The 22,272-nt window shown below is 47.0% G+C and overlaps 1 protein-coding gene across 1 annotated transcript in view; it reads left to right on the forward strand.

Annotated features, from left to right (window-relative positions):
• Window positions 1-1,877: 1,877 nt before the first annotated feature.
• LOC130369807 (nck-associated protein 5-like) overlaps window positions 1,878-22,272 on the forward strand; it is a 58,508-nt gene continuing 38,113 nt past the window's right edge. The window contains exons 1-3 of the mRNA XM_056575363.1: window positions 1,878-1,919; window positions 6,803-6,957; window positions 20,826-20,916. Coding sequence (XP_056431338.1) covers window positions 6,929-6,957; window positions 20,826-20,916 — 120 coding nt within the window. The 5' untranslated portion in view covers window positions 1,878-1,919; window positions 6,803-6,928. The remainder of the gene's footprint in view (window positions 1,920-6,802; window positions 6,958-20,825; window positions 20,917-22,272) is intronic.

The following is a 22,272-nucleotide window of genomic DNA, read 5'->3' on the forward strand; positions in this document are numbered from 1 at the left end:
CAACGTGTAGATGCTAAATAACATGTCATTTGTGACAAATCTTTATCGGGAAGCAAATCAATAGCTGCTCAGTATTGATTAAGGCCTCCAATTTCGACAGCTAATTACTACCATTAAACATGTTCGAATATGCTCATGTGTGGCACCGTTGCAATCGCCTGGAAGCGTAGATGTTGAAGGACACCTTGTTCGTCCTCTTACGCCACCGGGAAGATATTTACATGCTTCTGATTGACTAATGAATTGATTCAGCTATTCCCCCAGAAGTCTGGGGTCAAAAGGTCAAAAGGAGACGGCACCACGCCGGGGTGGATCCAGATCTCGGGCAACAGCGCAGGGTTGCCAGGTCCTGCAAAAAACGTGCCCCCCACATACCGTTCAAAATCCACCCAAAATGTCCTAGAAGCATCCCAAATAAAAAATGATATTATTGGCCATTTTGGCCAACGTTTTGAAAGTAATAATATTTGAGGGAATATTTTTTTGTTGTTGTTTTAGCAGCGAAATGCACCGTGTGCGTGTGTGCGTGTGTGTGTGTGTGTGTGTGTGTGTCTGTGTCTGTGTCTGTGTGTCTGTGCGTGCGTGTGTGTGCTTGTGTGTGCTTGTGTGTGTGTGTCTGTGCGTGTGCGTGCGTGTGTGTGTGTGTATAACACGCTATTTTATGTTGAAATGCGACGTAATCCAGTGTTCACGAAACGTACACTGTCAACGTAGGTATGCTTTTGGCGACTGGGTTGGCTCTCAGATATACGTGTTTCTAACAAGATGATATCATTAAAAGTTACATAAAGTAACAGTTTAATAACACAAACGCAGGAAGCACGTGAGCTGCTAGTTTAGCGAAAGCAACCTGACGTCGTTGAAACATGCAAGCGAGCCGATCAAATCCTAATAACTATAAAACTAAAGATCAGACACAATCACTGACTGAAGATTATGCAAGTAAAAAGTATATTTCTCGCTAGAAATGTTATTAGAAACACGTTTAACGGTGAATCGGTCCTAAAATATTGCATTTCCCATTCAGATAATAAAGATTAATAAAGATCATACACATTCACTGACTGAAGATTATGTAAGGAAAATGTACATTTCTCGCTAGAAATGTCATTAGAAACGCGTTTAATGGTGTATCTGTCCTAAAATATTGCATTTCCCATTCAGATAATAAAGATTAATATAAGCTACGCCGTGTTCCGGAGCCGCGGGGGATTCTGGGAATTGGGGTTCTCAGTTGACGAATGGGGCTTTTGTTAACTTGTTTTGTTGTTAGGATTAAGTGGGGTTAATGGGTTCGGATGTTATGTGGTTGTGTGTTGTTCTATTAACATTGTTCGTGTGTTCATTATTGTCGACACCGTCACCGAGAGTGACGTGACCATCGTTTCGTGCAGCTGTTCCGTGTTGAAGTCTCGTTCAATAAAAACCAACTCTCGTTGTCGAGCGTTCAATAAAAACCAACTCTCGTTGTCGAGCGTGCCCCCCCACCTACAAACGTGTCTCCCCCCCCCCTCAACAAACGTGTCCCCTCCCCCCCCCCCCTTCAACTAACGCCCCCCCCCCCCCCCCCCCCCCCCTACAATCGTGTGTCCCCCCCCCCCTCAACAAACGTGTCTCCCCCCCCCCCCCCCCCCCCTCCCCGGTCAACAACAGTCTCCCCCCCCCCCCTAAACAATCGTGTCCACAATTTGCCGCGAAAGCCGTGAAACCCAAACCCCGCCTCCACAGCGGCACACGTGGATACTGTAGGTATAGGGTTAGGGTTAGGGTTAACATGCTATTTTTTACGTTGAAATGCTACGTATCCAGTGTTCATGGAAACGTACACCGTGGACGTTTTTTCTTGGCGACTGGGTTGCTGAAAAAGACCTGATCAACTTTATGAATAGGGTAAAAACTAAAGCACAGACATTTCAGAGGTAATGCTTAGTTATAGTACTTGATTGTGTAGAATCTTTTCCTAGCTATCTTTGTTGTGTACGGGGAATGGGTAAACCTAGTGGTTGTTGTTGCTTGGCACTTTCTATGAACATCCTTACTGTACCGACAGTGATATGTTGTTGTTTATCTTCCTTCTGACAAATGTGCTTGTTGTAATTCGCCTAATGCCCTCGATGTAAATGTTGTAGAGTTATTGGGGACACGACGTACGGGGGGACCGCTAACCTCCCAGTTCAAACGCCCCCTGCAGCCTATCACTCCCCCTGTGTCCTGGCGGCCTAGCTAGATTGTTCCGGACTATTGTGGGCTCGTTGTGTGGAGTAGGTGGTTGGGGGTACGACGAAAAGAAAAGTTAGAGTTAACTTGTAGAGTTAAAGTACCTCAGGTATTCAACAGCATGTTTCAAAGGGATCTTCACATACACACACACACACACACACACACACACGCACGCACGCACGCACGCACGCACGCACGCACGCACGCACGCACGCACGCACGCACGCACGCACGCACGCACGCACGCACGCACGCACGCACACACACACACACACACACACACACACACACACACACACACACACACACACACACACAGTAACCACTGTAACTAACCACACTATAACCCTAGTGCAAGCCTTCAGTCCTCCTCCAGCCACCATGAGATGAAATGTCCTGGAGGCGCTGTGGACCTGTGTGACAGACTGGGAGCACTGGGAGGACTGGAGGACTGGGAGGACTGGAGCACTGGGAGCACTGGGAGGACTGGAGGACTGGGAGGACTGGAGGACTGGGAGGACTGGGAGGACTGGAGGACTGGGAGGACTGGAGGACTGGGAGGACTGGGAGGACTGGGAGGACTGGAGGACTGGAGCACTGGGAGGACTGGGAGGACTGGAGCACTGGGAGCACTGGGAGGACTGGGAGCACTGGGAGGACTGGGAGGACTGGAGCACTGGGAGCACTGGGAGGACTGGGAGCACTGGGAGGACTGGGAGCATTGGGAGCACTGGGAGGACTGGGAGCATTGACGTGTGGGTGAATCACTTTATTTCAGCATGGGCTGCTGTCGCTGCACTATGAATAGCCCATGTTCCTGTGGGGGTGCTGCGCCACAAATACACACATTCACATTCAGAGCCACAAAGGCACAAAGCAGTCGGGGAATCGCTGGTGACATGCAACGATCGCTGTGGGAGGTGGATGAAGCAAACAGGGCACTGGAACGACACATAGGGTAACTAATGAAACATAAGGGTAACTAATGAAACATAAGGGTAACTAATGAAACATAAGGGTAACTAATGAAACATAAGGGTAACTAATGTAACATAAGGGTAACTAATGAGGGTAACTAATGAAACATAAGGGTAACTAATGAAACATAAGGGTAACTAATGAAACATAAGGGTAACTAATGAAACACAAGGGTAACTAATGAAACATAAGGGTAACTAATGAAACATAAGGGTAACTAATGAGGGTAACTAATGAAACATAAGGGTAACTAATGAAACATGAGGGTAACTAATGAAACATAAGGGTAACTAATGAAACACAAGGGTAACTAATGAAACATAAGGTAAACTGTGACACATAAGGTCGACAAAACGTCTTCTTAGATTCCTATTACTGAGTAAAAAAAAAATTGTCACATGTAACAGCGGCAGAAGAATCCTTCGGTCCGGCGTGTGGTTTTAGGACGTTTCATATGAACGCGTTGTAGCCAGGCTATATTCATTCAACCCAAACGGCGACACAGCATCTTGGCAGTGGGCCTTATTTCATGTTCACTAGACGAGCTGAGCTGAACATCAGCTACGGCGTGGGGTCGGCCCCTGGGAGTCCAGGCCTCTCTCTCTCTCTCTCTCTCTCTCTCTCTCTCTCTCTCTCTCTCTCTCTCTCTCTCTCTCCAGATTTTCCCCTATACTGCTAAAAAAAAAATATATATATCAGAAAGCCACTGAAACATCTGTTCCTCAAAATCTTGTTCGTCATTTGATCCAACAGCGCCATCCTCAGGCCAGTTGTACAGCATTGTAGGGCTTGTAGGCTTGTATAACATTGTGCTATCCAGTTACGTTATTTTAATTAGTTTTACCAGGCCATAACCCTTTTATTTAGTCGTGGATGAACAACAATTATTGTGTGCTAAACAGGGTAACTTTGCTCACTTGTTTACTGCCTTGCTAATTCTAGTTTTTAACCACTCATTCTTCTTTGTGAATATATGTTATTATATTGGCACCATTTGCACTCCAAGCAATAAAGGTCCCTCCTAGTGTAATCCACAACGTCTTTCTTAGTAGCGTGGATCCAAGAATTGTCCAGATGTTGGCAGTGATCGGAAATCCCACTAGATGGGGCTGTAGACCACTAGAACCACCAGTAGATGGTGCTGTAGACCACTAGAACCACCACTAGATGGGGTTGCAGCTCCACTAGAACCACCACTAGATGGGGCCGCAGGTCACAATAGGCCTTATCTATAAAATCGTGAGAAGAACAAATTTGTGCATAAATTAATGTTCCTCAACTTTTTTACTGCCAATTCCGCATCCCCTCATCAATGAACTTAAACCAACCATTTTGAAGAGATAAATCACATCTTTGTTTTTATGCATTTGTTATTGGAAACATAATACATGTATTAAATATTTAAATGAGACCAAATAAAAGGCGGCGTTAACATCGTCTTGTTTTGGCTATCTCATTGTTTTTATAACCTCTCAACAGTAAAACAAACACAATGTAGTGTACTATATTCAATGTTATAAGTAGTATTATCGACTTTGGTTGAAATTTTTTTTAAACGCTAAGGTGTTAAAAAAATAAATAATAATAATTCTTATTCTTCTTCTTCTTTTTTTTATTTACATTTATTTGGCGACCCAATTAAAATCTCCCTTGACCCACATGTGGGTCGCTACACAGTCTTTGGGAAAGACTGCACTAGAACGATGCCTCCTAGTTTCTGTAAAGTGTTGGTGGAGAGCTGAGAGATGGTTTGGTGCACCCAGGCGAGGCCATTTGAGGCAACCAGACAGTCCATCCACCACGCGTCTTTTTGTGAGGAGTTTCAGATCGTTTTTAGGTCTTTTTTTTAATCCTGAGGTAATAATATAATTTCCCCGAGGCTACAAGCCTTTTTTGTTTGGGAAACTTGTAAAATGTATCTAATCGATATAACTTTGTGCTTTGACTGGACATATTACGGGGATCAGTGAATATAACACAAACAGACACAACATACACCGCACGTAGCAGAATACACAACAACGACAACACTCATAAGAAGGCTTTAAAGACAGTATGAAATATCCAAAAGGTCAGTAAACCCACAATGGGTCTGGGTGGACTGATGCTGGTGGAAATACAGTCTGACATGTTTGGAGGGGTGGACCTGTGTGTGTGTGTGTGTGTGTGTGTGTGTGTGTGTGTGTGTGTGTGTGTGTGTGTGTGTGTGTGTGTGTGTGTGTGTGTGTGTGTGTGTGTGTGTGTGTGTGTGTGTGTGTGTGTGTGTGTGTGTGTGTGTGTGTGTGTCGGTGTGTGTGTGTGTGTGTGTGTGTGTGCTTGTAAGTGTCTATGTATGTGTTTGTGTGCGTGTGTGTGTACAAGCAAATTTCTTATTTTAAACTACAGTTATTGTCATTGTTAGGAGGTTCTCATTTCAAGAACAAAAGTTATCACATGTTGTAACCACCTTGAAAAAACATAGTAACACACATAATTATCTTTAATGCCCTATTATCCAGGAGCTTCCTCATAAATATTTATGTTACCGATATTTCATCTTGAAATCAAAGTGCTTTTTATTGAACTCATAACACATAACTTTAATACAACAAATGTATTAATCTTATTAAAGCTTTGCCTCCCCACAACTCCACCCCCCTCCCCCTGGTTCAAAGCTGCATTAAGACACAAACACATACCGCTCTGATTGGTGAAATGATATAAAGCCCTCTGCTGCTGATTGGCTGGCTGTAGTAATTACGGTGAGGTCACAGCTCACAGAGAACACAAGGAGAGGCTCCACGGAGGCCCGGGCGGAAGTAATTGGAAAATGGAGATTAGGAGCCTGTTACATTCTGAGGAAGTGAGCGCTGGTGACCTGTTACTGGAACTTATTGTATTGACAGTGCCTCTCGCTGTAAACAAATACAGAAACTTGTGAAGTTCAAGTTGCCTACTAATCGGCTCTGGTAAATGGATCTGATTCTTTCAGATGGTAGGCTACTTGTGTTTCCTCCCCATACTGGAGGCTCAGTCAGCACATATCTAACTAGGTTAGTACTTTTCAGCATTGTCTCAGATTTGCACATTGGGATATTTGCAAATGAATACATTTCTTTATAAAGATGCACACCCCCAATTCACTGCGGACCAAAAACAGTCCATCAGTAAACCTGTTTAATTCGAGAGTCACAGTCTGATGTGATATATATCTATACATGTATATCACATCTGATGTTAATCCAGAACCCAGGCGAGCATCCCTTTATTGGCCCAAGAAGAGGTGAGAGTACGCCTCCACCTCCTCAAAACCCCTGAAAGCAAAAGTCATGTTCTCAATAAGTCAGGATAAGTAACTCAGTTAATTTGTGTAAATGTTAGAGAGAGATTATATATAATCTCTCCAGAAATTATTATATATAATTTCTGGAGAAAGCACTCTTTTTATTTGAAGATTGTAGGGGGAGACCAAGGGAAATGTCCCCCGGTCCCTAGGCGACCCCACACCCAAAGATAATGACACTGCCTGGGATATGGGCTGGGAGGAACCAAGCAGGTGCATCTCTGAACTCTGGTGGAATCCCAATCTGCCAGATTAACAGCACTGTGTTTATGTCCTCCGCAGGCACACCTCACACATCAAATCCCTGGCCGTCAAACAAACAACAGCATCTGGCCGCCGAGGACAGCAGAGAGGGAGAAGGGGGGAGAGAGAGTGGAGGGAGAGGAGTCTCTGAGGGCCGGGCGGCAGATGGTGACGCTGCAGCGACACTTCTCCAGGTACGGGTACACAACGACTCTAACATCACCTACAACAGCCCCGCATTAACACACAACACCAGCCACCCCTATCAACACACAACACCAACCACCCCTATTAACACACAACACCAACCACCCCTATTAACACACAACACCAACCACCCCTATTAACACACAACACCAACCACCCCTATTAACACACAACACCAACCACCCCTATTAACACACAACACCAACCACCCCTATCAACACACAACACCAACCGCCCCTATTAACACACAACACCAGCCACCCCTATTAACACACAACACCAACCGCCCCTATTAACACACAACACCAACCACCCCTATTAACACACAACACCAACCACCCCATCAACACACAACACCAACCACCCCGATTAACACACAACACCAACCACCCCTATTAACACACAACACCAACCACCCCTATTAACACACAACACCAACCACCCCTATTAACACACAACACCAACCACCCCTATTAACACACAACACCAACCGCCCCTATTAACACACAACACCAACCGCCCCTATTAACACACAACACCAACCACCCCTATCAACACACAACACCAACCGCCCCTATTAACACACAACACCAACCACCCCTATTAACACACAACACCAACCACCCCTATTAACACACAACACCAACCGCCCCTATTAACACACAACACCAACCGCCCCTATTAACACACAACACCAGCCACCCCTATTAACACACAACACCAACCACCCCTATTAACACACAACACCAACCACCCCTATTAACACACAACACCAACCACCCCTATTACCACTACCAGAAGCATGTAGACCTTGCGGTCTGCCCCAACTGAATCAACATCAACCACCAAAACCCCAGCAACACCACCACATCAACGTCACATAGACGAACAACATCGACTGTACCTTCCCCAACACATTAACGCTAACATTCCAACACAGCGCTCACCAAGATATAACCCCACAGCATCAACACCCAATCGACATGACAACACTTACAACAGCACAATACCACACACAGCATATGATTTCATCTGTCAAAACACGATACAACACTAAGATGCCAGAAGTGTAATTTTGGTTAGTGTAAACAACATAACCTTGGTTTCAAAACCAAAGCTGAAGGTCCTTAACTTAGAGACACACAATTCTCACAATAAAATCAATATGCTTGAGGTTCTTCCTCTCATAAAAATAATAGTTGAAATTGAAATACAAGGTAGTGCATCTCTTCCCCTTGCTGACGGTCTTCTGCTCATGTGATGACCCTGCATCACTATTCCCAGACTCCCGTCTGCCCCCCCCCCCCCCCCCCCCCCCCCCCACCCCCACCATCACCACGCCTGCTCACCGGGCTGTGGGATTGAATCAAACCAGTCATTTGTGTCTGTTAACGGATTTGCATCATCGCGCACAAGATATCAGAGACACCCTGCGGAACAGTTAGGAGAATTTAAAGTGAGCCCCCCCTCTCTCCACGTCTCTAAAGTTAGAGCGAGTGGAGGATGAAGACCCTAATGGAACGCACTCTGTTTAAAGGCTGGTCCTCCAGCAACCATTACTCTGTTTCGATCCAGACTTTCTCTGGTCTAATTGTGCCCTGATTAAATGCGTTTCAACAACGACAAACCAGTGATGCTCACGTCTTCCTGCAGTTGTGAATGGAGACGGTATTTTAGTAAAACGGATATGCAGAGATTGTAATCAGTGGCAGTCGAGACGCTATGTTAGTTGAACTACATTATAACAAGTAGATGTGCAGAGCATCAATAAAAAGCCATTTGTAGTGAGGTTAATTAGCCACGAGATGTGGAGCTAGTCTGCTGAAAATCCAGCGAAGAAGAAATAAATGAAATGTGTAGAGAGGTGAGATATGGCCACTCTTTTCATTAACCCCTCTGCTGAAATACAGATAATATCCTAATGGTGAGGGCTTGTGAGAGAGCGATGGCTCCAAGTGAACCATAAGACACTGAACAGGACAGCTGGTTTATACCTTATGACCGAACCGTCATAAGACACTGAACAGGGCAGTGCAGCGCTGGTATGAACCAGCGCTGCACAGGAGGGCCAGGAGGGGGGTCTATGGAGGGGCTGTGAACCGCTCAGGGGTCTCATCTGTCCTACTTTATAGATCCTACAACAAAAAAACACACTGTAATCTGAATAAAACATGATTACCTTGGCACGGGTGCACTCTCTAGATAAGTAAATCAGATTTTTTTAACAGAAGTGTGACCGATGGAGCGTGGGGGTGATGAATGCTAATGATTAGTTCTTCCTCCTCTCAGCCTTCGCTGCGGGGTGAGGGAATGTCTTCCTCTGGTCTTTCTATCGATCGTGTCCATTCCCATCTGCCTCTGACAGCGCGCCGGGGACAGATGATTCATAGCGGTTATCAACAACGCCTCTAAGCTAGCCCATCAAACGTTATTGGCTAAATTGGCTCGTGCCTTAGTACACATTTCACATCACCACACACACTCTCTCTTGTTCTACAGTACTGTGTTCAGACAAGCTGCTTTAATGAGGGTTGGAAAAAAGACTTTTTACTTCCCCACATTTTCATGGTGGGGATGTGAAGGGAGACAAACGAGGGCTGAAACGTTACAAAGTGAAGGTAGTTTAAAATGACATAATTCAACTTTCAAAACGAAAGTGAAATCCTTATGGAACACAACCTGGATCAGCTCAGCACAAAGGTTTGGCCCAGCAGCAGAGTTATGGAGGAGAGCTGAGCGGCAGGATCGTCTTTTGATTTGAAAGGACACGGGTGTGAGTGTGCTGGGCTCGGACTGATGGATGGAGGCGTGTACACACGTTGTGAGATCATTGTGCGTGATTTGTTTTAACAAGCGGCAGCGTGCGGGGGGATGGGTGGGCGTCGGGCCGGCAGCCATTGGCGACCGCAGGCATCAGAAGCGGCCGCCCTTTTCTGACATCCTTAAGTGTGAATGTGGGTGTAAGGGCCGATGCTCTTGCTCTGGGACGGCGAGAAGCGCCTCAACGGGGGAGATGCGGGGGCTGCTCGCCTCGCTTTATCTCACCGCCGCGACCACGAGCGGCGCGTCTTCTCCTGTTCGACCGGGGAACATCTTGACGCGGCGGAGGGCGTTCGAGTGTCGCCCCTCAGGGGGTCTGTAACCATCCGTCCACCCACACAGCTCCTGGTCCGACCAGACACAGACCCTCTCACACAGCGGCCCGCCGGCTGAGCACTAACAAACGCCCCCATAGAGGAGGGCAAGGAGCCCAGGGCCCCACGGGGGGCCCGCGTGCAAGGCGGATGAAGGGCTGACCCATGGCTCCTGTCGCACGCCGCCCCGGGACTATTGTCTCTGGAGGAGGAGGTGTTTCCTCTCTGCCATGGTGCGCCATCTATTGATGCGCAGTGGGGCTGTGAAGAGCGCAGGGCCAGCTTTGATAAGAGCCCTCCTCAAATGTCACCCAGCCAGAGCCCGTGAACTCCTTTTGTCGAAGGAGGCGCGGCGCCTGTGCTCCTTTGTTCGGGGGGGTCGCGGACCACAAAGAGGACGAGGGCACGAGTCGCCACACACACACACACACACACACACACACACACACACACACACACACACACACACACACACACACACACACACACACACACACACACACACACACACACACACACACACACACACACACACACACACACACACACAGCAAGGGATGTTTCTGGGAAGTAAAGACAGGAAGAAAGAAGCTGTGATTGTACTTGTTTTTTGTGCCGGCACTGGACTCCTACCACACAGACAGCCATTCACTGGGTGTGTGTGTGTGGGGGTGTTGGAGTGTAGTGGTATTTGTGTGTGCGTGTGCGTGTGTGTGTGTGTGTGTGCGCCTGTGTATGTGTTGTCACATACACCTGAGTGGGTCTCACTAATTAATACTTTAATACCACCTCATTGGTTCTCATTAAGCGAGCTGATGCCTCGGAGCAGGCGCCTGCATGCATTAGAGATGTGTTGCTGGGCTGCAGGACGCGTGTTCCAGTCTTGCTTCAGAAGCCAGCAGTCATAACTAGACACATTTGTTTACTAAACTAAAATATCGAAACTTGGTTTCCTCGAATGGAAATCAGAGTCAGACATTTCTGGTGAAGCATTTGTTCTGTATTGTGTTTCTCCAATTTATTCTATAACGCTTTCCCCAACCTTTGTAATTTTTCCATTTCAAAAAGCTAAATATATTATCTATCTAGATAGATATGTGTACTAATACATTCATTTCTAAGTTATAAGTAAAACCTTGTTTTTAGTCTCCCTAGTCTCGGCACTATGCCGTGCCGCTCGCTGGCCGTCGTTGGACATTCAGTCTTCGATGACTCGTTAACTAATAGAGAGCGCGGCCAATGAGATGATGGAGACTCATCCCTGAGGCATGTCAGACCTGGGGAGCGCAGCGGCCTGGTCTCTGCCCCCAGACATCATCACTAACCCTAGACATCGTCACTTACCCCAGACATCGTCACTAACCGCAGACATCGTCACTAACCCCAGACCTCGTCACTAACCCCAGACATCGTCACTAACCGCAGACATCGTCACTAACCCCAGACCTCGTCACTAACCCCAGACATCGTCACTAACCCCAGACCTCGTCACTAACCCCAGACCTCGTCACTAACCCCAGACATTGTCACTAACCCCAGACCTCGTCACTAACCCCAGACCTCGTCACTAACCCCAGACATCGTCACTAACCCCAGACCTCGTCACTAACCCCAGACATCATCACTAACCCCAGACCTCGTCACTAACCCCAGACATCATCACTCCCCCAGGCATCGTCACTAACCCCAGACCTCGTCACTAACCCCAGACATCGTCACTAACCCCAGACCTCGTCACTAACCCCAGACATCATCACTAACCCCAGACCTCGTCACTAACCCCAGACATCATCACTCCCCCAGACATCGTCACTAACCCCAGACCTCGTCACTAACCCCAGACATCGTCACTAACCCCAGACCTCGTCACTAACCCCAGACATTATCACTCCCCCAGACATCGTCACTAACCCCAGACATCATCACTCCCCCCAGACATCGTCACTAACCCCAGACATCATCACTCCCCCAGACATCGTCACTAACCCCAGACATCATCACTAACCCCAGACATCGTCACTAACCCCAGACATCATCACTAACCAGACACACCAGAAAGGCCACATTTTAGATTTTGTTTTTACTCTTGGCCTGGACATTTCAAATGTGTCTGTACAGGACGTCCATCTGAGTGATCATTGTTTTGTTTTGTTTGATCTGCACTTCAGCCCTGAGCCTAAGCCCTTAGAAGTTAGGTCTCAGAGGCGTGTTATCTCTGCTAATACTGCAGACAGCTTTTCTGCTATGTTTGACCCTCTTTTATTTATGGATTGCCTCGATGTGGACAATTTTATGCACTGTTTTACCAAGTAGTGTGTTAAAATTTTGGACCAGGTGGCACCTGTTAAATCAAACTTGTCAATACAGAAAAAAGTGTGCCCTTGGACAAATAAAGTTACCTTGAGTCTAAAGAGACTATGTCGAAAGACTGAGCGTCTGTGGAAAGCCACTAACCTTGAGGTGCACAGACTTTATCTCAGGGATCTTGTGTCCTCATACAATGAGATGGTGGAAAATGCCAGATCGGACTACATTCGCCAACTGGTAACAGTAAATAAGAAAAACCCCAAAGTGTTATTTGACACTATCAATTCTCTTGTATGTTCTGCTGCGCCAGTTACCCCTGTTTTTTGTGAAGCTGACAGCAATGAATTGTTGAGATTTTTCACTGACAAAATTAAGATGATCAAGGAGAAAATCCCTCCCCTTTTGTGTGGAACCCCTGCTGTCATTGAGCCTGTCTCCAGCTTGTGGTCTTCATTTAAGTCTGTGACTCTTGCTGATATCTCTGCACTGGTGACCAAGATGAAACCCTCCTCTTGCTCATCTGACGTCCTTCCATGTAGGCTCTTTGTGAAAGTGTTTGATGTAATTGGCCCCTGGGTCACCAAAATGGTAAACCTCTCTCTGTCTGCAGGTGTGTTTCCCAGTACATTTAAGCATGCCATAGTGGAGCCTTAACTTAAAAAAACAGGCTTAGTAACTTCAGGCCTATTTCAAAGCTGCCACTCTTGTCCAAGATCCTAGAGATGGTGGTCTCTGAACAGCTGTCATTATTCCTGGATCAGGGTAACATCCATGAGACCTTTCAGTCTGGTTTCCGCAAACTTCACTCTACGGAGACGGCCTTACTGAAAGTGTCCAGTGACATTATGATGTCTGCTGATTCGGGAAAGTGCACTGTTCTAGTTCTCTTAGATCTGTCCTCAGCCTTTGACACAGTTGACCACCAGATCCTGCTGAGAAGACTGAGGGATGAAGTAGGACTGTCAGGGTCAGTTTTACACTGGTTCTCGTCATACCTCTCTGGGCGTAGCTTTAGTGTCACTGTTAACCAAATAAGGTCTGAGTCAGCAGATCTGTTGTGTGGAGTCCCCCAAGGCTCCGTTTTGGGCCCTGTGTTATTTTTGCTGTATTTGATCCCCTTGGGAAAAATCATCCAGGGATTTCCTGATGTTTCTTACCACATGTTTGCTGATGATATCCAGCTTTACTGTTCCTTCAAGCCAACTGAGCTCCAGAGGCTAAGTTCCTTAGTTCAGTGCTTGGTGGAGATAAAACATTGGCTGAGTGATAACACCCTGCAGCTTAATGTGGACAAAACAGAAACACTGGTTATTGCCCCTGATGATTCCATTCCAGGGATTAACCAGTACCTGGGTGACTTGGGCCAGTCTGTCAAACCGAGCCTAAGAAACCTGGGTGTTGTGTTTGACAAAGACATGTCATTAGTGCAGCACTGTAAACAGCTGACCAAAAATTGCTTTTTTCAACTGAGGAACATTTCAAAACTCAGGAAAATGGTTTCACAAAATGACTTGGAGCTGATCACTCATGCATTTGTGTCTTCGCGTTTAGACTATTGTAATAGTTTGTTTTCTTGTCTAAACAAAAAGGAGCTGTCTCGCCTGCAGTTAGTGCAAAACTCTGCAGCGAGAGTTCTGACTCGCACCAATAGGAGGACTCATATAACCCCTATTCTTAAAGCTCTTCATTGGCTGCCAGTTTCGTCCAGGATCAATTTTAAAATTTTGGTTTTAACGTTCAGAGCTTTGCATGGCCAGGCTCCGCCTTACATCAGTGATCTGATCCAGCCTTACACCCCAACTCGGGCTCTGAGGTCTGTGGATCAGAATCTGTTGACGTTGCCACACACTCGTTTCCGGACCAGAGGAGACAGATCCTTCCAGGCTGTTGCTCCCAGGCTCTGGAACGATCTTCCGCTCTCTCTGCGTTCGATGGAGTCTGTTGACTCCTTCAAAAAGCAACTAAAGACCTATTTGTTTGCTCATGCTTTTGCTTAGCTGTCTTGGGGCTGCTATGTTTGTCACCTAGTTGTCTTGGCCTTTTTGAACTTAAATTTGTATGTACTTCTTAACTGTGTATTGTTATTGTTTTTGTTTTAACTGTGAAGCGCTTTGTGACCCTGGTCTGTGAAAGGCGCTGTACAAATAAAGCTTACTTACTTACTTACTTACTTACTTACTAACCCCAGACATCGTCACTAACCCCAGACATGGCCTCCCCTTTCAGCCTCAGTCATGGGGCATTGACAGCCGGCTCCAGCCTGGTCTCAAGTGAAAGTTTCCCTTTGTTTGCCACGCACAGACACACACGCCTATACACACACGCACAGACACGCATGCACACATGCACGCACACACACAAACGGCCTGCCTCCTCCCTCGCTCCTTATTTGTTTTCCTAAGCACTCACATTGGACCCAGGGACCCACTTCTCTACTGACACAGACACACACAGACGCAAAGACGCACAGACGCACACACACACACACACACACACACACACACACACACACACACACACACACACACACACACACACACACACACAGACGCACAGACGCACAGACACACACACACACACACACACACACACACACACACACACACACACACACACACACACACACACACACACACACACACACACACACACAGACGCACACACAGATATGCATGCAGGGTAATCAGGCCTATGGGAACAGAGGTCCCAGCAGGCCCCTGGGAGCAGACCACAGGGACCACAGGGGTAGGGTGAGGTCCCAGACTGAAGCTCAATGACTGAAGAGGACCCAGGGACCACAGGGGGGGAAGCTTTCTGGATGCACGTGATGACGAGGAGGAGTGAGGTGTGAACTCCGGTTATGAGGAGACCATGGATCGCTGTGTGTGGGCAGCAACTGAGGACACGCTGGTGAACTCTACTGGTGACTACTGGCCAAGGTGTGTTGATGTGCTGGCTTCTACCTGATCTTATACTGGTGACTACTGGCCAAGGTGTGTTGATATGGCTTCTACCTGATCTTATACTGGTGTACCTCTCACCTTACAGTAAGATTTAATCGCCACTAACCTTAAACCTTATATTGAACCTATATCTCCATGTAGCCATCTGTAACCTTATAGCGAAAGGTACCCAACTCCAACCTTATATTTAAACCAAACTACTTGTATCCATCTTAATTTAAAAACATCCAACCGTGTAACTGAACCACCTCTTGATGTGCTAGGGCCAGGCTGGACACTAACTGCATGACAATAAAGAATAAATTACCATAACATTGCATCTAATCTAATCTGAGCGTATGCCTTAATTTAACCATTTTAACCATCTCCGACCATTACATAAACTCAGCTATCTCTCACCTAAGACCTAAAGTAAATCATCTCTAACCTCATACCTATAAAACATTAAACCTAAACGAAACCATATCTAACCTAAAAGCTAACGTAAAGGATGTTGTGTGTTAGAACACTGTTTATGCAGCATGACTGTTTGGTTTCTATTGCCCCTTTCACACCGCCGCAAAATCGGGGCCGGTTCCGGGCCAGTTCGGAGCTAGGGCCAGGGCTTTGGTTTCACACCGCCAAAGAACCGGCTCAGAACCGCTTTTACGCCGGGGGCAGGGGGCGGAGTTATCCGTACCTTCATGAACAGGAAGACCAACGAAGGCATTTTTTAAAACACCGAAGTAAACAATGGACGTGAATCCGTGTATGGTTCTTTTTTTTTTTTTTTTTCTGATTTTGTTTTAAATCGGAATATTCAAAGAACGAACCATACACGGATTGAATCGAAGACGAAATTGTTGTTGTTGTGTTTGAAACTGGCGCGAGGGTTCTTCTGCGCGCCTACCTGACGCTTGATCACAGGTGGTTCAACGCGTCAACGCGCCAACGCAGCTAGATGAGTCCATGTCCATGCAAGTGAACGGAGCGTTCCCTCTTCGTCATAACTATCAAACCAAACATCCTTCACATTCACCGAGCGAACATTATGAAAGTAAAATGCACATTTCTCGCTAAAAATGTTTCCATAAACGCATTTAATGGCGTAACTATGTTACTATTTCCACCCAGAATAAAGAAAGATGTCGGCCGTATGCTTCTGTCCAAGCTCACTAGCGGAGACGTTTGCAGTGACGTCATGACGTTGCTCACGCCGGCTCCATGGCTGGCTCTGGCCGGTGTGAAACCAACCGGTTCTTAACTGGGGTAAGGCTGGAACCAGTTTGGAACTGGCCCTAGCACCAGCCCGGAACTGGCTCTCGGTTCTTTTTGGTGTGAAAGCGGCATTAGTTAGAATAAAATATTTAAATGCACTCTATTTTAAAGAAATATAACGATAAAACAGACATAATCTGTGTTTGTGAAGGGATTTTGGATTAAAAAAATACGAATAGGTGCATTGAAGTGATGTATGGGAAAGCAATGATGAGGATGAAGAAGTAATGAGGATGATGAGGATGAGGACCAGGGTGTAGACACTAACCCTCGTTGTTATACAGTCTGCTGATGCTGATGTAACCCATGGGTGAAAACAACAAATCAGAGAAATACATCTTGAGTGCAGAGATGGTATGTGGATGTATAGCTGCTTGTTGGATAGCTATTTGTTGTGATTGTAATTGGGTGCAATTTGTCTGTTTGTCTGTTTCACAAACACTCTCTCTGACACACACACACACACACACACACACACACACACACACACACACACACACACACACACACACACACACACACACACACACACACACACACACACACACACGCACATAAACACGTGCCTGCGCACACACTCAATATTCCCTATTTTCATTTTGCAACATGGGTCCCATATCTCGGCCACGCTGCTCCACTATGCTAGTGGCTAGCGCGCTGGGCCCCACTCTTCCACCCGTGGCCCTGGACTCCGTTTAGCCTTTAGAAATGCTCAGCATTGACTGTGGTGATAAGTTCACGTTTAGTTGAGTCCACATGACATGACATCATTCCCCGGGTGTGCCTATGGGGTCAAAACAACAACCCAGTCATTGGTCACGGGCTAACCGCTAGGCTACATCCCGCATCATGCCCACATGACATCTGGAATGACAGGGCCATATGTCAGTGGTTTCTACGTTGTGCGCAGCGGGGTCAGCCAGTGTTCAAGCGGCCACACCATGCAGCAAGTCATTAAAAAATACGCTAGGAACAAAATGAAAACAAGCATGATAACAAGTCGAAAGTGTTTTAGCGCAAGGCACTCAAACCGATATCCCTGCACCGTGACACCCGTGCTGGAGGTCCTGCAAAATCATCTGAGCATTATTCATCTGAGTCAGCTCTGAATATGATCATTAGGAAGTTAAATGACTGATCAAAGGGCACAATAGATGCTTAATGTGTTGGTAGTTAGTCATGATGTGAAATTATATTGCTGTTTTAATGTTTTATACAAGGTCTGATATCATCGCCCTTAGAAATTTGACTAATTTGTTTCTATTCTCATCCATTATGGCTAACAGTGTTTGTGAAAATCTGATTTTTTTTGGTATATCCAACAATCTTTTAAAATGCTTGTGAAAAATCATTCCAGCTCAACTATCCATGAATCAAAAGAATTCCATCCGGCAGGTGTTTAGATAAGCTTACCCCGCGTGAATCATCGCACGAATCACACATTACACTTCAAGGACCAGCCGTCTGGTGGACGTGTTTAGGGGATGGTGTTGAATATATCTAGATCAACAAGACGGCATCGACGGAGCACAAGAAGTGAAATGATGCCAAGGCCGGCTCAATGTTAGACTTAATATCTATAGGGCCGTTTTAATACCCCCCCTTCATTACTCATCCCTCCGTCCTAACTCTCAACGTGTCCCTCCCCCCTCCTACTCCCAGCGCACAGCAGCAGCTTCATAAAGTTCACCCTCCCTCCCTCCCTCCCTCCCTCCCTCCCTCCCCCTCTCCAACCCTCCTTCCCCTCTCCCTCCCTGTCTGGCACCATCAGCCAGACACAAGCTCTCGGCTGCCTTTGTTGCCGCCGGTTTCCCTATGTTTGGCCGTATTGAGCTGCCCTTATCAGCCCTTCTTCCCCGTACGCCTCCAAAAATGTCTGCTTTGACCACAAAATAAGAAATGCCTCGCTTCCCATTGTGCAATTATCCTTTCTCTTTTATTTATTTATTTATTTCTCCTCTGCCCGCTCCCGTCGCACACTGCCAAACATTTCAGCACCTGGCACCGTGGCCCCCGGGTTATCTCTCCCGCCTGCAGAGAGCCAGGGCCGGCTCGACACCTGCGCCTCAGAGAGAGACCAACGCTTGGCCCCCCCGCCCACGGGCCTGGGGGCAGGAGCAGGGGTGGAGGGAGGGGGAGGGAGGGGGAGGGAGGGGGAGACATGGCACTACATCATAGGATCCGACTACCATAGAGCGTAAAAGGATCTCCCTACATGCTCCACTGCTCCAGATGAGCCACCTCTCTCCTGCTCCCAGGAGGAGCCAGCAGCCCGCCGTGCTGTCTGGCTCTCAGAGCTGGAGCCCCGCTCCCTCTGCAGCGCCAGGAATAGCAGAGGAACACAGGATCACTTTAGGATTGGCCCATTACACCTCCAGCACCGCCCCCACCAGCACCACCACCATCAACCGGTCCAACTAACGCCAGAGCCACCAGCAGAACCACCACCACCTCAACCACCACCACCACAACCACCTCAACCTCAACCACCACCACCACCACCACCACCTCAACCTCAACCACCACCACCACCACCTCCACCTCAACAACCACCACCACCACCACCATCACCACCACCATCACCACCACCACCACCACCACCACCACCACCACAACCTCATCCACCACCATCACCACCACCATCACCAGCACCATCACTATCACCACCACCATCACCACCATCACCACCACCTCAACCGCAACCACCACCACCACCATCACCACCACCATCACCACCACCACCACCTCAACCTCAACCACCTCAACCTCAACCACCACCATCACCACCACCACCGTCACCACCATCACCACCACCACCGTCACCACCATCACCACCACCACCTCAACCTCAACCTCAACCACCACCACCACCACCACCTCCACCTCAACCACCACCACCACCATCACCACCACTCAACCTCAACCACCCCCACCACCCAACCACCACCACCATCACCACCATCACCACCCCCACTACCGATGATCAGTGGACTGGATCGATCGTGTGAACAGCAGAACCTTATCTTACCTCAATGCCTGAGCCATGAGCTGTCTCGTCATTGTTTCTACTCGTTCTTCCTCTACTTCTTCTTAGCGGGCCTCAGACTTGACGGCCTCCTCTCTATATGTTTCATAGCCTTGCCGTTGTGAGGTATCTTGTCTCGCTAGCCCTCCCTTCTTCCCTTTTCCTCTTATTGTTTGGGTATATCAACTCCTTCACAAAATACAAAGCTATAAACCTTCTATAGTCTATATGCAGTATATGTCTATTTGTTATATATCTCGGGCCGGGCCTGACATCCCGTTTGATGCCCTTGTAATTGCTTCGCTTCACATAGCGAGAGCTGCTGGGGCTATTATTACACAGACAAGCACCTTGTAGGGAGAGCACATTCTGTCTGTGGGGTTGCCGGCTCCATTCTCTGCGTCGATCTCTGTCCTTCAAGTGTCATTGAGCAACCGACGTAATGTAGCCCGGCGCAATCGCATGCAGGCTCCACACACCCCAAACTGATTGCTGTGGGTGTGTTTGCGTGTGTGCATGTGTGTGTGTGTGTGTTAACGTAAAGAATATCATGGAAATGTCTGGATAAGGCTTGCAACGGCTTTGAGAATACCACCGCCTCCGGTGTCAGCTTTTATTACTCTGCTCTCGAAAGTCAACCGCTCTGCAGCACTCGATGAGCTTTGCAATCATACCGATTCTATTCCATGGATCAGTCTATTTGGGACGGTTACCATGGTAGTCCACGCAATGGTGCACGCCACCGGGAGGGCCGAGGTCCACGTGTGGTGGACGGTAATGTCTGGCACTGGAAACACAGAGGGATCGTGTTTGGTTTTGATTCCTTCATTGCCTCGGCTCTTGTCCGAGGGTATTATAGCAAGGCTTGGCACAATGAAAAACATCCAGATCAGTATTGGAGCCGCCGGGAGCTGGTGTTACACGTCAGCTCCTCCAAATTAAAAGTCCTTCAAAGGGACAATAAAGCTTGACATTTGTGATGATGGTGTACTTCTTCCTGAGGGGGGGAGGAGGTGTTGTAGTAATCAAGTGCGCTGCGTTTCAAAGCCAAGTACTCGGCCTCTTTCACACACTCTCCAACCAAATCCCGACGGGGGTCACACCGTCTCGGTGTGACCCCGGTTCCCCAAGGGGTCCATGAAGGGTTCTAATCTGACTCTGATCCACAGCATGGAGGAGGCGGTGAGGACGCTGCTGCAGAACCCGGACTCGCTAGAAGGCCCTAAAGTGGACCCGCTGGACCTCATGAAGGCATATAAGGTATGTACCCCCCCCCGGTGGACGCCTTGTAGAGGAGGAGGAGCGAGGGGCGCTTACCCTTCAGCCTCAAGCTCTCTGAGTGGCAGGCTGATTATTATTCACCGGGTTTGAAGAAGAAGAGGGGCTCTTTTACTTTATGTAGATGAACAGAGCACTGTTCAACCATTCGACTATTCAAGTCCTTTATTTCCTTTTGACTGCACTGTCCTTCATGTTACGGCGCAGTAACAAAGACTTTTGATTGACTCCGAGTTGCATGGCATTTCAGGAATATTTCTGCAAATCTCCACCGATTGCTTAAACTTTCAATGGACATTTTTGAACGGCTTTAGCTAAGTTTGCCATAACCTAAAGTAGGTTTTTAAGGTGAAGTGAAGTGGTGTAGTTTTATAATGTAAAGTGGAGCCACTGGATGAAAAAGCTACTATAGTAATGTATACACTAATGTCGTTGCTAGGAGGATATACTTTAAGAACCAATGGGATACAATTAAAGTTAATTAGCAAGGGCAGTGCGAGTAGACACCCTCGCTGGTACAGACCTTCAAACACGCACACACACACACACACACACACACACACACACACACACACACACACACACACACACACACACACACACACACACACACACACACACACACACACACACACACACACACACACACACACACACACTCACACACATCACCTATTATCAAATGCAATTCAAAAACAACCAATGAACCACATAACAAATGGAAATAACCCCATTATTCATGATACTTTCTAATTAGTTGTGGGCTTCTTGTAATGAGCTGTTATCAATTTCAGCAGCTTTTCTTATGATTTTGTCTCCCGTACCCTCTTCTTTCACAATTCTGACACTGTTATTACAATTAATCTAAGGTATCTTCGAACCATTGAAGTGTCTTTAGAGATATTTTTACACTCTATCTGGATCATTCAATTGCATCTATAACATTCTAAATGTAAACATAATATAATGTTGTAAAGTATCGTAGAATATTCTAAATAGAACAAACTAAATGTCCTAGATCAGAACGCTATTATATATATATATATATATTGTTCTTAAATGTTCTTTTTAAAGGTTGTGAGCAGTTTTATAAGACCCCAGGTTATTTTCTAAGTCGAAAAATTAATCAGCCATGATTTATTTTCTCCTCCTCCTCTCACAGTGCTCAGGCACGCTCCAAAACCAGGCAGTTGGTGAGCTGTTCACATCCATTATACTTCCAACGAGCGTTTAGCGGCTCTATCTTTGTTTTTTCCCACACACTGATGCACATCCCAACTGCCCTGGCTCTTCTCCCATAGTGCCCACAAACAAACAAATCCACTAGTCTGTATTTTG

The sequence above is a fragment of the Gadus chalcogrammus genome, chromosome 17 (assembly GCF_026213295.1).
Source record: "Gadus chalcogrammus isolate NIFS_2021 chromosome 17, NIFS_Gcha_1.0, whole genome shotgun sequence".
NCBI classification, from domain to species: Eukaryota; Metazoa; Chordata; class Actinopteri; order Gadiformes; family Gadidae; genus Gadus; species Gadus chalcogrammus.